This window comes from Aedes albopictus, chromosome 3 (genome assembly GCF_035046485.1).
Source record: "Aedes albopictus strain Foshan chromosome 3, AalbF5, whole genome shotgun sequence".
Lineage (NCBI taxonomy): Eukaryota > Metazoa > Arthropoda > Insecta > Diptera > Culicidae > Aedes > Aedes albopictus.
Window position 1 is genome coordinate 240067031 of NC_085138.1, and position 18022 is coordinate 240085052.

Below are 18022 nucleotides of genomic sequence, written 5' to 3' on the forward strand. Positions count from 1 at the left end.
GAAAACAAAAACGAGCTACACTGAATTGTGCTAATGCTAAAAGTTTATTTGCTGAACTAAAAATTAAAGTTTTGTTATAATTGCTAAATTTGTTCTGATTAAAATTAAAAGGAGAATCGGTAAGAAGAGTGATATTTGCATAAAATTGTGTAAGCGAGTTGAAATAATATTGAATTTATTATGTAGCATAGAGCCAGAGGCAGTATATACGGGTCGATGATTTGCACGTTTCAGAAGCGGGCTAAAAAAACTAAAAGTGTATGACAATCACTAACATAACTATATAAATAACAGATTAAAATATACGATATTTTTCAGATTGAGCTGTAGGGGAACTGGGGGTAAGACGCTCACGTTAAGGAAGAGTCCAATTTTAACCACGAAACACTTCGTAATACACACTTTTTTGACACTAACATAAAGCACCAACATATTTCCTTCCAAATGGAAGAAACCATAGACCAGTACATGTATTATGTTTTACCACCAAAAAAATCAAATTTGAAAAAAAGTTTGATTTTCAGAATTTTAGTTTTAATGCGGAGTAAAACGCGCCACTAGCCAGAGCTAACGCCAGGATGCCAAATTGTGTACATATACTTGCGCGCCTGGTTTATTGTCAACCGTTATTGTTCGTGTATGGAATACAGTCATTGCATAATTATGGATCAACTGTAATTATGGGTCAATTCCATTTAAACGTCATAGTGAGCTGTTTTATCAATAATTACCACAAAACGGCGAATGGCTGTGTGATTAGTGAACTTATTGATAGTAGAAATGTGTTGTTGCTTGGTTCCAACTTGTGTTCTACATAATTTATGCCAGAATTTGGATCTAAATGGCTATTTTAATGTAAATAACTAGGGGTGGGCATTTTACCCCACACATGTCTCAAAAATTTGAACCCTTGTAAAAAAGTTATAAGGGTCAAATTTGATACTTTTTCCGCTTGATACACAAATAATGGGAGTGTGCAAAACAGTTTGTGAGGATAGCGAGAAAAAAAAATTATTTTAATGATGTAAAAAAGTGCAAAAAATTGACAGGCTAAAATTACATCAAAAGTAGTTAAAATCTTTTTTTGAAGTTTTTGTACAATTTTTTAGTAAAAATATGTAAACTCAAATGTTAAGAAGCATTTTTATTCTTATTTTAACGATTGCAGTTGAAAAAAGTAATGAAAATAACGGGGTTTGCCTAAAACAAGGGTGGCGCAACTTGCCCCCTATGGGCGTTATGGCCGCAGTTCCCCTACATCCGATCGAGCTGCTACGAAAATTAGTTTTTTTTGCTGAATTTCCGAACAGCCATGCTCAGAAAAGATAGAAAAATAATGTATTATTAACGAATTTTTATTTCTGGCCCGTCGACTGGTATGCAGTTTCACCAGTGGCCCGTGGCCGAAAAAGGTTGGGTAGGCCTGCTATATGGCAATTATGGCATCCCTGATGGGTTCTCTCAGCAAAAGGAGAACATTTATAAACTAATGAGAAAACAAACATTTCCACGTGGCAGACCAACATTATTTATATTCATTTTAAACAGAACATGCCACAAGCGAATATAGGACTGATGTTATTTTAAACATAGATTTCGTTCAATTCTAATCAAAGGTCCATGTATCAAACAGTTTTATATATGTGGCATATGCAAACTAACAATTTGATTATTTTTCACCTCAAATGAGGTCGGTTTAATGATGAAAAACATTCGTTTTTCTAAGTAGGGGAACATACACACTTAGTTATTTTTTAAAGTATCCGGTAATTTTCTACCGAACTTTCAACAGCAGAACATTCGGTACCGTAAACCGGGGTCAAATTGATCTCCAGGTCGAAATTGATCAGACGTTTTTTCGTTAGATAAAGTATCTTTTAAATAGTTTTCTCACATGTATCGTTTAGTATAGGATTCCTACATCACGATACTTGGAAGGAAACTATGTAAAGTATGCTTGATCAAACTGAAAAACGTCTGATCAATTTCGACCCGGAGATCAATTTGACCCCGGTTTACGGTAATTAAATTATTTACTGAACGTTCGGTAATGGCCTTTTTCTCGAGCTGTCAAAAACTACCGACTTTCTCCGGTAATTTCGGTAATGCTTTTACCGGAGTTTTAAGTAGTTTGGGTACCTGGTTCACCAGAGGTTTTCGGTATTAAGGTTTTATTTTCTTTTAGAATGAAAAAAAAACTGAGATTGAAGAAGTTTTAGATTGGGCACGGTGTGTTTATAGAGCAACTTTAAAACAAAAAAATAAGTAAGTCTGAAATTTTGCCCAGTGATGCTTTGGGCCATTCCCTTCAATTTGCTGGGTCGGTTGAAAACATCCATCGGGGGGTCTAGAACAAAATTTTTTTTTGAAGGTTTTTCATGCAAAAACTGTTAAAAGCGCATATTGTAAATTATTACATCTCCTACAAGTAGCCACAACTTTTTTGTCTTTGAAGATAGAACCATACAATTTTTAGGCGTTTCGAAGTAGTATGCGTAGATGACTGTGTGAAAATTTCATTGAAATATGTTGAATGGTTTTCAAGTAATAGCAAAACTATCAAACGCATTCTAAAATACTAAGCTTAGGGGCAAACGATCAACAAAATATCTATATTTTTTATACAATTATACATGAAAAATATTTTATTCTAAACACCTTGAGTCATTATGATGGCGGTACTGTGAAAACTTGTTTTTCAAATGATGAACAATTACATAGTCAAATACATGAAAGGAAAACACACACTGTCATTATGTAGCTTTTCACTAAAGTATAAATTATTTATTTCAAGAACGTGGTTTTGCGTATACATGTTCACAAGTACAAGCATGCCTTTATTATGAATCCTATAATAAACACATTTATCATGATTGCTGAGCATGTCGGCCTTCCCTAAAGAAAATATTTTAATATTATTTGGTAAGCCAAGAACAGCACTCGACGATTGGGAAACATCTCTGTTTCGAAGAAAAAGTATAGAAACTAAATTATTTTGGAATTAATGTTTACAAGCTCAAAATTAAATAGTATTTCACCTTAGTCAATGAATAAAAACAAGTTAACTCTGTTAAAGACCTCATAATAACATTGAAGTTGTGGGTATGAGTCCACATTAAACCAAGACAGGACACAATAACGAGAACTGAAATCAAAACAGAATTCAGTTGGGCAATATTCGATCAAGGGCAATTATACGGTACTAAACATAGTTTCCGGATTATTCCATGATATTTGACATAGCTGTTGGACCTAAACTTAGGTTTGTCTTTAAATTTAATAGCAATATAATGCTTATTACTTATGCCACCATGTATTAACAAATAACTGATAATAAGTTCTGAAAGAAGAGTTAAAAGAACGGAGTACTTATTGAAAATGTTTCTACATTAGGCATGAAAATTAGGCTGTTCAGCATAAAGCCAAGGATAAACAATTTGATAACAATGGTTTAAATAGTCTTATCGATTTGCATATGATGTCTCAAAAATATTTTCTGTGGTTTCCTCCAAGCATGAGGAAGAGTGATTGATCATTGTTAGAGCGTCGTTGACTAGTAGAATATTTTCAACATAAATCTATATCTTTCGAAAAATAACAAACAGTTCTTTTTGTAATCCACATTATTGCGCCACGCTCTCCTAAAGCATTTCGCTTGCAATCTGATACTTAGATAAGACCTGAATCATTAAAAAAAATGGAAAAAATGAACATGTATACGCAAAACCGCGTTCTTGAGATAAATAATTAATACTTTAGTCAAAAGCTACATAATGGCAATGTGTGTGTTTTCCTTTCATGTATTTGACTATGTAATTGTTCATTATTTAAAAAACAAGTTTTCACAGTACATACCACCATCATAATGACCCAAGGTCCTTAGAATTAAAATTTTTTCATGTTTTATTATATAAAAAAATATAGATATTTTGTTGGAGTTTTGCTACTAAGCTTAGTATTTTAGAATGCGTTTGATAGTTTTGCTATTATTTGAAAACCATTCAACATATTTTAATGAAATTTTCACACAGTCATCTACGCATACTACTTCCAAACGCCTGAAAATTTTATGGTTCTATCCTCAAAGACAAAAAAGTTATGAATATTTGTAGGAGATGAAATAATTTACAATATGCGCTTTTAACTGTTTTTGCATGAAAAACCTTCAAAAAATTTTTTTGTTCTAGACCCCCCGATGAATGTTTTCAACCGACCCAGCAAATTGAAGGGAATGGCCCAAAGTATCACTGGGCAAAATTTCAGACTTACTTATTTTTTTATTATAAAGTTGTTCTACACAACACACCGTGTGGGGTACAATAATATGTGGTAGTATTTTGGGGAAATTTCATGCTTTCTCTTTAGTTTACTTTGCTAAGCTTGAATGATGAAAAATTAGGAATACAGATGACACATCGCTCGAGTCCACCAGAAACAGCTCTCGGAAGAGAAAGGGTTGTAGCAACAGGTGTTGCGCGATGAAGTTGTCTTCGGCCTGTGAAGGATTTGTTACAGCACAAATATAATTCAAAGCTTGTTTACAGGATATCAGTAAACAGTGATAACAGTGCAACGGCAACCAGTTCGATATAGTACAATAAGAAATAGAAAACATTTAGGCGCCGTACAAAGTGTAAGTACAGCTTTCAATTGGAATCGCTCACGCAGTGCCCTAGTGGACAATAGAGCTGTAAATTAGGTTGAGTGATTGAAGAATAAATAAAAAACTCTCTTGATGAAAAGAACAAACCGGTCGATAATATTCAAAGTCACCCTATAAATATAATAAAAACTGCACGTTTTCATTTTTTTTTATTTTACTTCATATAATGGTTTTGTTTTTCATATATGTATTGACAAGATTTTGCACCCTTGGCTTTTTCACCTTAGAACTCACTTCTTTACTTTGCTTTTAACCCCATCAACTATTTTATTAAAAAAGCGGCATCTAATATGTTAAATTATTTTAAAACAGAATGATAGAATCACAGCCAAACAAAACAAAGAACAAGAAATCACGTTTGTGGACTGGCTCTGTTTAAATGCGAAATTTTCATTTGAATATTTTATGAAGGGGCAACTGAGAGTTAACTCTCTATTTTATGTTACTTCGTTATATGGTAGAAGATTAAACAACGCTTGTACCATTGACTAACTCGTTTGAGGAATTCCATTGGATAAATATCCAGATACATATATTTTCCTCCTAGCGACAAGAAGTGTGTTTGTGTAACTATTCGTATGTGGGCTGTTCTATCAACATTTTCCGCTAAACAACCGGTTCATTGTCCAAGCTTTGATCGTTTTCGTCCAAACATTATACGCCTAGCTTTCAAATTTGAAAGCCTTTTCGATACAGGGGTAAGCTTACCAAAGAAGCTGTTACTGTCTTCGTCAAGTTGATCTGACCCAGCTTTTAAATTTACATCTTGAAGTTTCACTAGCATTAAACTTTATGGCACACGCTAAATAAGATCTATTGATCAAAGTGATAGGGTTGAAAAAAAAAAAATTGCAATGTCGAAACCCGGTTATTCAGCAAGACCATACTGAGGGTGATGGGTTCGATTACTAGTTGGTTCGTAATGGCAATTGTCTTGACTTCCATGAGCATAGAGCAAATTTGTACCTACTACACGACATAAAAATGCAAAATAGTCTTTGGCTGAGGAAGCTCCAAGTAATAGAAGTGAAGGAGTGCTCATAGAGCACTAAGCTGAAAAAAGTCCCAGTTAGGACGCTACGCCAGGAGGAAGAACAAAGAGATGTGTAAATTCTTATATTTTGTTTAAGAATAACTGAAATTAATTATTTGTTTGAGTACCTGAAATTGATTGATGGCCATCTTGAAACTCGTTCCATATTTCAAGACTACAAATGAAACAGTTCCACCAAATTCAGTGTACTACTTTTGTTGCAAATGTTGGAAATTGAATCATATTTTCACCCCGTAGTAACATCCTGCAGCCGAGATAAACTGACCCCGGGTTGAAAATCCCGTTAATAAATATTGAACAGAAACACCATCCTACTGGTCCTTGGAAAATTGTAGGTACTGGAGAGTAATGCTTTTTCAAGATGTTTTAGGTTCTTAGCTACTTCCAGAATAGAGTGCTAATCTATGACACCGAGGAAGGCGAGAGGAGCTACAAAACCACCGCAGGGGTACCACAAGGGTCCATCTTGGACCCGGTACTATGGAACGCGGCGTATGATGGCGTATTGAGGCTCAAACTTCCACCGGGCGTAAAGCTGGTCGGCTTCGCCGATGATATTACCCTCGTGGTATACGGCGAGTCGATAGAGGAAGTGGAACTGACAGCAACTCACGCAATTGGCATAGTGGAGGATTGGATGTGCTCGAGACATTTGGCACTCGCGCACCACAAAACGGAGGTGGTGGTGGTAAACAACCGCAAGTCTGAACAGCAGGCAGTCGCAGTGGTCACCACAGGGGGATGCACGATCAACTCTAAGCGCTCACTGAAGCAATTGGGGGTCATGATCGACGATAAGCTGAAATTCGGAAGCCACGTAGAATATGCCTGCAAAAGGGCAAGCATGGCGATAATGGCATTGTCAAAGATAATGTCAAACAGCTCGGCAATAGTCTCGAGTAAGCGTAAGCTGCTCGCGGCAGTAGCGGTCTCCATACTACGGTATGGCGCCGCTGCATGGTCGAAGGCGCTAGTGGTTAACCGAAACGTGAAGCGACTTGAGAGTACCCACAGGCTGATGTGCCTTAGGGTGGTGAGCGCATACCGCACGGTCTCAAAGGACGTGGTATGTGTGCTAGCGGGCATGATGCCCTTAGTTTTAGTGGTGGCAGAGGATGAAGAATGCTTCGAGCGACGCGGCATAAGAGGCGCAAGGCGTATCGCCAGAACATCGTCTATGCTGAAGTGGCAGAGCGAATGGGATTCCTCCAGCAAGGGTAGATGGACACACAGGCTCATACCGAGCGTGTCCAAGTGGACGAGCAGGCCCCATGGCGAGGTGAATTTTCACTTGACTCAATTTCTGTCAGGCCATGGGTGCTTTAGGTGGTATCTGCATGTCCAGAGTGTGCAGACTGCGACGAGACCGCGGAGCATGTGCTCTTTGAATGTCCACGTTTCGTGGAGCAAAGGTCGAGTATGCAGGAGGTATGCGGTAGAGATATCACGCCTGACAACATTGTTGAAAGGATGTGTATGGGGGCGGACAAGTGGGACTCCGTTACTTCCACGGTTTCTCGAATCGTACTTGAACTACAGAGTAAATGGCGAGCCGAACAACAGCTAGTTGAGTTGGCCCTCCTTCCCCATCCAGGAGCTTGAGTTCAACGGGTAGTCTAAGTACTAGCCAGGACCCGAGCCTCCAGGGGAGAGTGAACAACTTAAGGCGGTAGCTGGTGGAACGCTTACTATTAGAGTGTACTCATGTACGGTCCCCCCTTCCCCCTTCTCGAAGTCATCCCTAACGGGCGTACGGCGAAGGTAAGGAAGAGAGAGAATGAGTTTTTAGTGGGTCGATCCCCACATAACCGAGGAACCACCTCTTGGGTATCTGTTGCAGATTTTCTCATTCTATAAAAAAAAGGTCGTCCTAGAACTTTCGCAAATATGGGTGTTAAGTTCTAGGATGGCCTAGACCATCATTGAAATTTAGCTCTTTACACAACAACGCTCCATCGATCTGGAGGATGTTGCACCGTACCAGTAATGTTAGTTCGACAAGCGTTATTATTTTTACGTTAAACCAACATCATCTATGAATCTCCTCAGCCGGCATGGAAAGAAGTTTCTGCTGAGGTTATGTGATATACTGGATTCAAAAATGCATTCAAACGAGATTCGGAAGAATTACGGAGATCAAGGAATCAATTCGAAATAAACACTTTTGACGAGGGCCTCCAGTTGGCCTAGTTGTTAAGGCTATGGATCGCCAATCCGGAGACGACTGGTTCAATTCCCGTTGCGGTCGGGAAAAATTTCTCGACTCCCTGGGCATAGTGTATCATTGTGCTCGCCTCACAATATGCAAATCATGCAATGGCAGGCAAAGGAAACCCTTCAATTAATAACTGTGGAAATGCTCAAAGAACACTAAGTTGAAGCGAGGCAGACCAAGTTCCAGTGGGAACGTAGAGCCACAAAGAAGAAGAAGAAGAACTTTTGACGAATAGTTGTAGAAGTGTTCATAGAACGCTTATTTAAATTAATTAATTTTACAGGTTAAAACAAGCTCGAACATAAGTGTTAAGGTTCACAAATACTGTTTAGAAAGTTAACTAATATTCATGTCAAAATACCTGAAAATGCGGCCAAAAAATGCCATACTCATGAATTATTGTTCTACTTTGATTTTCTACAATATGGATGAATTGCATTCAATTGCATTTGATTCGTGCAGTGTATACGATGGGTTAATGAACAGCATGCTTCTGCCATTGAACGATGAACAAAGCTATCTTCAGTTCCTATCTTCGAAGCATATTTCGATACTTTTTGAACAATAAGGTGCTTCATTTGTAGAACTGACATAAGTTAGACACGCTGTGTCAATAGAAGGGTTTCAAATAATGCGCGTGTCCTAATAATACATAAGCATTGTTAACGCGTACCATTAGATAAGTTCAGCTGGATTCATATGTTGAACAGGAAGATTTTGAAGAAAGTAACCTGATTCTATTGATCGAGGAAATTTAGGGGATTTTTCGACATAGTCGACCTCCAACCTAGGAACTGACTATAAAATGGGCATCACAGCTTAGCTTTAATCATTCTGTTGCCGATAGCGGATCAGCAAGACATTAGTTCAATTCTGATAAATTTGAGCGTGGATTATCAAGTGCTAACTTTTTCGATATGAAGTGTTTTCTGATCCTTTTAGCAATCGCTGTCGCGGTTTTCGCTGCTCCGAACGAGGGGGACAAGGATGAGTGGACTTCGTTCAAGGTATGTTCAGCAGATCCAGTTAATTCATCACAAGAATGTGTTTTGTATAATTTATGCTCGATAACACTTAAATAATTGAGAAGAAGGCACAAAGCAGCCGATTTATTTCTCGAACATGACCAGCTTTCTCATTCATAGGGTCGTCACCGAAAACGGTACAACGGCACCGAAGAACACCGTCGTCGGGGCAACTTCAACAGCAACAAAGCCAGAATCGATAGCCACAACAAGCGTCACGATCATGGTGGTGCGTCTTTCCGTCTAGGGGTCAACGAGTTTTCCGATATGTCTCCGGAGGAATTTGCCCAAACGATGAACGGTTTCAAGCCCAGCGGTGCAGCGTAAGTTTCTATGTAGTTTTTGTCCTGCTAACAATCTGATGTTCCACTAAATAAAGCAGTTCAAGAACTAGATTGAAGTTGAAAATGAGCTAGTTACATTAAAATAATAGGAAATCTTCACACTTTCAGTGACCAAAGCCCAAGACAAGCACGAGCTGCCGCTCCAACAACTACATCGGTTACCAGCATCGATTGGAGAACGTTGGGCGCTGTGACTCCGGTTAAGGCTCAAGGTAATTATTTGAACTTTTTTTTTTGAAAACATTATAAAGCAACTAATGGCTCAATCACTAACCCAAACGCAGGTCGTTGCGGTTCGTGCTACTCTTTCGCGTCCATGGGGGCTTTGGAATCGCACAACTTCATCAAAACGGGCAAACTGGTCACCCTGTCCGAACAAAACATCATCGACTGCACTATTGCTTACGGAAACTATGGCTGCAATGGCGGAAGCATGGCTACCGTTTACAAATACGTCAAGGCCAACAGTGGAGTTGATACCGGAGCGTCTTATCCATACAAGGGAGCAGTGAGCAATTCCTGTGAATTCAATCCGGCCAACATTGGAGCTTCTATTACGGACTATGTCCTCGTGCCGAAGAATGAAGCCGCGCTGCAAGCTGCGGTCGCCACCATTGGTCCGGTTTCCGTTGCCATCGATACCTCTCTACCGTCGTTCCAACTGTACAAATCCGGTATCTACTATGATCCACTGTGCAGTAGCACGAAGGTCACTCACGGTGTAAGTATTCTTGATATTGCGGACATCGTTGGCCAATGATCATCATCGATTCATTATTTCTTTCGACAGATGCTGGTAGTCGGTTTCGGAACGGAGAACGGCACTGACTATTGGCTGATCAAGAACTCGTACGGCGCTTCTTGGGGTGAGCAAGGCTATCTTAGACTGGCACGCAACAAGAACAACCACTGCGGTGTGGCTTCCTACGCCAGTTACCCAATTGTTTAAAGGACTTGGGACTTGCATGAAATCAAGAAATAGCTTCATGAGGCTTTGTGCACAGCTCGCGTGTAGTTGTAGAAAAAAAATTCAATTGAATGTAGAAAATTGAAGTTCAAATAAAACACAGAAACAATTTATTAAAATTGAACTTGCTGTAGTTCTGATTAACAAGATTGACCCTGACTGACAACTGCATGGAGATGTTTTATAAAACGAATTATACTTTAAACTGCTAAATTACTACTAAATTGGGTATCTACTTGTTAAATTCGAGTCTGTTTGGAAAAAAATTGACCACTTTAGATGGAATACTCAAAGAGAAAAGAAAGTAGCGAAGATTGATTTGTTCACAAGCACACATGCTCGAGGCATGACACGTGAATTTGCTACGCCTACCGTAACACCTTAGGAGGCTTGATAACTAATTAAAGTGGCTTCTAAGGTAGAAATTTCCCTCAGGAAAGTAGCGATTGACCCAGGAACAGCAAAAAATTGCAAATCATTTCGATAACTGTGTCTGAGATAAAACGTTGCTGACATACCAAATTCCAAATATTGAAACACATAGCAAAATAAGTGTTTCCCGATAAATTCCCATCAGTACTCCCCCAGAAACCTGAAACTTCTGGTTTGAATACTTTCCAATCAGCTTTCAGTCAGTCGGCCGAGACCGTTCGGTCCGGATTGCAAAACGAAACCAAACTGACAAGAGCCTCGAAGTCAAGTGGTGTGCATAACATTTTGCAAAACGGCTACTTCTGGTTAGGAACTACTAGGTACTGTAGGTACACTCATCGACCTGGATCGGTCTTGGCTAACTCGACTAGGTAATGCATGCGAATCAAGAAGGGGGATGAGGTCTATCAACTCTTCTTCTACCGTCGTCGTCGTCAGTAAAGCCCAACAATTGCAGCCTTTATTGGTTGCCCCTGTTTCGATACATAAACCACAAGTGCGCTCTCAAATTGCAGCGAGGAGAACAAGCTTTTCTTCCCGTAGGCTTCGGGCTTCGGCATTCCTTCCTCTAGTCGTCAGTTCAGGACTACGCTAGGCTCGGAAGACGATACTGGGAAGACAACTTGGGGGTGGGGAGGCGAGCGGGAAAAGAAAACTATTTTTCCACTTTTACCTTCGGCCGTATAGCAGTCAATCAATCTTCTGTTGCAAACTGCACTCGAGCTGTGAGCGGTGCTATTGTTATCGCTCGTTGCACGGACGTACTGCTCTGTTGAACATCCTTCGTTAGATTTGCTGCGCTGCTGGGGCGTAGTTGGGGATGAAGCAAGTTGGTTTCAAAATGTGGTTGATCAAATGGTTTAGTAGGCTCAGTGTACCAGTTATGGCTATAGTACCTCAAATTCGCCATAGTTGATTTTCAATCTTTAACGATGCAAATCATCAAGAAAAAATATGTGAACAATTGATCACGTTCATAAAAGATGATTGCACTCATTTAAATTTCACATTTTGCTCAAATTATGACAGAAATAAATCATTTTCCTTAAAATTTCGGCTTCCTTGCACCCTATTTCGCCATAGTGTACCAGTTATGGCAAATCCCATAAGGAATGCATGTAAATAGTGCGAAGTGGAACCGAAATTAAAAAGTATGTCCATAACTGGTACAGGGTTCCTATCATTGGCACACGCCGTAATAAATAGTAAAAGTGGGTTTGGCTCAGGTTTTATATTTTTCCTGTAAAGTATGAAAACAAATCTATCATTTGACATATCGCCGACATTCGTCGGTCTTCTTCTTATTTTTGTAGAAGTAGTTTTCCTTAGGTAGTGCGATAACTGGTACAGGCACCCTACATAGTTTCTAAGATTCTCCAGAAAATTATTCAAAGTGGTAATTCTAAAAAGAGTTTGTGATATTTTTCTTATCTTATAATGATTTCTCTTAGAATTGCTCAAATAATATTATAAAATAAAACCTCTTCCATGCACTCATTTAAGAATACATTCTTCCGAGAACTCTTACATGACATTTTTCAAGAATTTATAAAGATTTTTTTTCAAAAGTTGTTGCAGAAATTTTTTAATTGATTCCATTAAGAACGCTGTCAATTAATTTTTAAATGAATTTAAAAAGGATTTTCCACGATTATTATATGGACTTTTTCAGGAATTCATTCAATCATATCGCCGGCAGAAATGTTCGTAAAAGATTTTTTTTTCTCTAATTATCCCTCAGGAATTCTTCCAAAAAATCACCCTAAGATTTCTCCTAGAACTGTTTAGAATAATTCTCTAAGAAATCTTCCAAAGAATTCTCTAGAAATTCTTCTATTGATTACTCTTAGAATCGGTCCATAAATTTCTCCAGAAATTCTTTCTTGCATTCTTCCTGAAATTCTCCCGAGAATTCATCCTTGGATTTTTTTAAAGAGTTTTCTCCGGAAATTCTCAAAAGGATTGGTAATTGAATTTGGCAAATTTTTCATTCAGATGTTTTTCATAAAATTCGTCGAGATTTTTTTAAGATCTTTAGAATTTCTTCCAAAAGAATCTAAAGATTTCCCAAGCAGATTTCCTAAGATTAACCAGGAACTTCTTTGAAGCATTGTTATTGTTAGTTTGTCAATTTTTTCGTAATATATTTTATAAATTTTACCTTCAGGTTTCAGAATATCTTTTTCTCCACAAATTGTGCCAATGAATCCTCCATAGAGGGATGTTAGCGCTTCCCATGAAATGCAAGTATTCCTCTAGGAATACTTCCAAGGATTATCACATCAGTTCTTCAATGCATTTCTCCCATTTCTCCAAGAATTCTCCCGTGAGCGTTTTTTTTTAAAGAAATGATGAAGATTTTTTTTTTCTAAAGATTGTGACAAAAACTCTGTTTTCTGTTTTCTTTTAGAATTCTGTCAATGAATTTTAAAAACGATTTCCCCAGGATTTCTTCAGATTTTTTTTTGAGAACTTTCCTAGGAGTTAACACAATCACATCGCCTGTAACTTTGTGAAGGGTTTTGTAAAACAGTTTTTCAATAAACCCATCATGAATTCTTCCAAAGATTCCTTCAGAAATTGTTTCGAAAATTCCTTCAAGAACTATTCTGTAGATTCCTCAGGAAATCTTCCAAGGAATTCGCTGGAAACTCTTCCAAGAATTTCTCTAAGAATTGGTCCCAAAAAACCTACAGGAATCCCTTGCATTCCTCTAGGAATTCATTCGGAAATTCTCCCTAGGATTCTTTCAAGCGTTGTTTTTTAAGGAGCTTTAAGATTTCTTCCAAAGATTCTTAGGACTTCTTATGCCACTTTCCTAAGATTATCCAGGAAATTCATTGAAGCATTTCTGTGGGAGTGCGTAAAAAGTTCGTAATATAATTTATATTTTTTCCTTAAAATCTTCACGAATTGTGAAAATGAATCTTTCAGAGATTCTTTCTATTTCGTCTCTAGAAATTTATCTAAGGATTCCTCTAGGAAAACTTCCAAGGATGATTATAGGTGTTCTTCTATGTATTTCTTCAAGAATTCTTTCGATAAACCCCCCAGGAGTTTTTGAAAGAATTTGTGCATTTTTTTTTTAAATGCTGAAGAAACTCTATGCTTTTTCAAGAATGCTGTCGTTCAATTTTAAAATTAATTTCAAAAAGGTTTTTTTCTAGTCTTTCTTTTGAGTAATTTTCTAGAAGTTCACATAATCATACCGCCGGTAATTCTCAAAAGCTTCGTAATAGTTTTTTTTAAATTTTAGTTCTATATTAATTCTCCAAGAATACCAACAGAGATTCCACCGTGAACTGTTCCAAAGGTTTCTTCAAGAAATCTTGTATGAAATCCTCTAGATATTCATCCAAGAATTCCTCTAAGATTTTTTTCCAAAAATCCTGCAGCAATGTTTCTTCGCATTACTCCAGGATTTCTTTCTTGCACTCCTTCAGGAATTCGTCCGAAAATTCTTCTTCGAATTATTTGATGAGTTGTTTAGTTCTAGAAATTATTTTAATCTTATTGCCGGTAATTCTCATAAGAGTTGGTAATAGGATTTTTCAATCATTCTTTCAGGACTTCTACCATGCATTCCTCAAGAATCTTTTCTTAGAATTCCTAAAAAAATCCTTTCAAGGATCTTAAGGATTCCGCAAGCAGCTTTCCAAAGATTATCAAGAAAATTATTTGAAGCATTCCAGTTTGTTCATAGTTCGTAAATTAATTCGTGATATATTTTTATATTTTTTTCCTTTAGGAAATCGTCTTAGGTATAGCTTCCCAACCTTCATTTCGCGACCCCCCAACCGCTTGCAGGGACGCTTCAATTGTTTTACGAAAAGCGCAGTGACGACAGAATGAGGCGTCACGAGAGCCAAGGTTGGGAACCGTGGGTCTAAGGGTTTCTCCACGAATTCTGCCAATGAATTCTCCAGAAATTCTGCCATATTTATCCAAGGTTTCCCTTAGGAATACTTTCAAAAATTATTACAGAAGTTCTCCTATTTCCTCAGGAATTCTTCCAAGTATTCTTTCCGGAGTTTTTCCAAGAATTTATGCAGATTTTTTTGTTCAAAAATCGTAACAGAAACTCTGCAATTGTTTTCTGTTAACGAATTCTCGAAAAAAAAAATAAAGAAGGATTTCTCCAGGAATTTTTTGATGACTTTTCTATTATTTCAATGATTTGTCAACAATTCCCAGAAGGATTCATAAAACAGATTTTCCAAAGATTCCTTCAGAACTTATTCCTTACATTCCTCCAGGAATTCGTACAAAAATTCTTCCAAGGGTTGCCACAGGAGCACTTCAAATAATTTCTCCTCGAACTCTCCGAGACTTGTTTGAAGAGGATTCCTTCATGGTTTCTTCGAAGGATTCCTCTAGAATTTTTATATTCAACGAGAAATTATTTTAAGGATTTCTTCAGAAACTACCTCTACAAATTCTTACTATGATTCATCAAGTAATTCTTCCAAGGATTCATCCTTGAATTCTTTCAAGTTTTACTACAGGAACTCTTCCAAGAATTCCTCCAAATATTCTTGGAGGATTTCTCAAGTTGTCCGTCCAAAGATTCCTATAGGAGTTTTACCGACAATTCCTTCAGTAATTCTTCCAACGATTCCTTCAGGTATTCTTTCAAGGATTCCCCCAGAGCAAATTTCTCCAGCAATACTTTCAAATATTTTTCCAAGAATTCTTTCAATGACAAGAATTCTGTACAATACTCCTCAGGGAATTATTCCAAGTATTCGTACAGGAGTTGATCCGGTAATTTTGGAAAACATTTGTCATACAATTCAAACTTTTCCCCCTCCCTACAAATTGTTCTAATGATACCGGCAGTAATTCTTGTGTATCCCTGGAAATTATTCCTCTAGAAATTCTTCTCATGAATTCTCCAGAAATTCTTCCGAGCATACCGGTAGGTATTCATCAAATGGTTCTAAGGTATACTCCAGCAGTACCTCAAAGAATTCATCCAGAAATTCTTCTAAATATTTCTACAGGAATTATTCCAATGATTCCTCCAGAAATTCTTTTACGCATTTTTTTTTTCAGGAATTATTTCAAAGACTTCTACAGACACTCCTCCAAGGATTCTTCTACGAATTTCTTAAGTAATTCTTGCAAAGCATTTTAGGAGTTCTTTTAAATACTCATCCAGAAATTCTTCCAAAAAAGGAAAAGTATCCAAAAGTTCTTCCAAAAAAAATGTCAGGGTTTTTTTAATCATTTCTTCAGCAATTCTTAAAATTCTTTATCATAAAATCCTCAGAGATTCCTCCAAATTCTCTTTTGTTATGAGAATTCATCTTGAAATTATTTAAGGAGCTCTCCTAGAAACCCTTCTCGGAATTCTATAAGAATTCTTCCAACGATTCCTTCAAGTATTCCTTCAAAAGATTCCTCCTGAATTCTACCAAGGATCCCTCCAAGATTGTTTCAAAGATTTTTTACAAATACTGCGAAATTCTTTCTTAATCCCTTCCATGAACTTCTTTAAAAAAAATGTATTTCTTATTAAAATTTTCCACGGTTTATCCCAACGGTTTGTAAAAATCTTAATTCAAGTAATTCTACAGATATTCTTCTTATATTTTTTGCTGTTGTCCCTCAAGTGCACTCTCAAGGAATTCATTTATGAATGTCTTTTAAGTATTTTGCCATGAATTATTTCATATTGTTAAAAATTTTTACTAAGATTCTCCAAGAAATTCTTCCAAGTATTCCTTTAGAAATTTTACCAGAAGATTTTCTTCAAGAATTCTTCGAAGATATTTTGTAGTATTTTTTTTCAACAAATCCTCGAAGAGAAGTTCAAAGATTCTGCCAGGAGTTCTACGAAGAACTCATCCAATAATATTTCCAAAGATTCTTCTGGAAGTTTTCCAACGATTTCTCCAGGAATTATTTCAAGGATTAATCAAGGACTTCTTCCAAGAATTCCTCCAGCATTCTCAAAGAATTATTTGAAAGATTCCTGCTTGAATTCTACCAAATATTCCTCTAGGAATGCTTCCTAGAAATTGTCAAGTTATTCCAAGTATTCCTCGACTAGTTCTTCCAAAGGCTCCTTCAAGGTTTGCTCTAGACAGTTTTCAGGATTTTTGTTTTTCACACATTCCTGTGGCAATTTTGGAACAAATTTGTCAAAACGGATTTCTCCAGGAATTATACCAAAGATTTCTGCAGGAATCCTTCAGAGGTTCCCTCCAAAAGTTCTTCCAAAGATTCCTCAAGACATTTTCCAGAATGTTTTTAAGCCTTAGTTCAGCAGAGATGTCTTACAATCCCAAAAAATGCTCCAAATATTGTCGTTTTCTTCTAGAGGTTCATCTTGAACTTAATTTTGGATTCTTCTAGAAGTTCTTCCCGGGATTCTTTCAAGAACTCTTGCAAGTATTACTCTAAAAATTCTTCCATGGATTCCTCGTGGAACTTCCAAGGATTCCTTCAAGGTTTCTTGAAGAGATTTCTCCTAAAATTCGACCAAAGATTTCCAAAATTTTGTTTGAAATATTTTTTCAAACAAACTTCATAGAATTCTATCTGGGACTCCTTTCGGAATAGTTAAATGGATTCCTCCATAAATGTCTCCAAGAATTCAACAATAAATTATCCAGGTATATTTACAATTATTTCTTTGTTGAGTCTAGGAATGGTTTGTCCTATAACTCTACAGGATTTTTCTAGGAACTCAACTAAACATTTCTCCAAAACGCATCTATGGATTCTGCACAAGCCCGTGTACATGGGAGGGGGAGGGGGGTTTGATGTTTGGGAGTTACTTCATACAATAATGGGGGAGGTTTAACTAAAATTTAAATTTATAAATCTAAATTTATTTTATGTCAGATGGTGCTGCTTCACAGTATAAAAACCGAAAAAACTTTTCTAGCCTTTGTAAGTTTAAGTCAAAGTATGGTATTGACGCTGAATGGCATTTCTTCGCAACATCGCACGGAAAAGGTCCATGCGATGCTATTGGAGGTACGATAAAACGCATGGCTACCAGAGCAAGTTTAGCCAAAGAACGCGAACACCCGATAAAGACTGCAAGAGAGTTGTTTAATTGGGCAAACAAACGAAAAGAAGAAGAACTTACAAAGTTGTCATTTTGTTATTCTTCTACAGAAGAATACGAAAATATGTCTTTGCAGCTAAATAATCAATATAATAATGCAAAAACAATTCAAGGAACTCAAAAATTCCACACATTTCTTCCTCTATCAGAAAATACAATAAAGGCAAAGCTTTATTCAAACTGCCCTGACAATGATGCCAAAATATTCGATATTGTTAAGAAAGTTGTGTAAACAATAATT

The 18022-nt window shown here is 37.1% G+C and overlaps 2 protein-coding genes across 8 annotated transcripts in view; one reads left to right on the forward strand and one right to left on the reverse strand.

Moving 5' to 3' along the window:
* Nucleotides 1–18022, reverse strand: part of LOC109409390 (fat-like cadherin-related tumor suppressor homolog) — a 1285617-nt gene that overhangs the window by 281019 nt on the left and 986576 nt on the right. The gene's annotated exons all lie outside the window — the stretch shown is intronic.
* Nucleotides 8574–10581, forward strand: LOC134291678 (procathepsin L-like). The gene is made up of 5 exons (XM_062859749.1): nucleotides 8574–8939; nucleotides 9078–9280; nucleotides 9410–9513; nucleotides 9586–10022; nucleotides 10092–10581. The coding sequence occupies exons 1-5, from the start codon at nucleotides 8850–8852 to the stop codon at nucleotides 10248–10250; spliced, it is 993 nt and encodes a 330-aa protein (XP_062715733.1). The 5' UTR covers nucleotides 8574–8849; the 3' UTR covers nucleotides 10251–10581.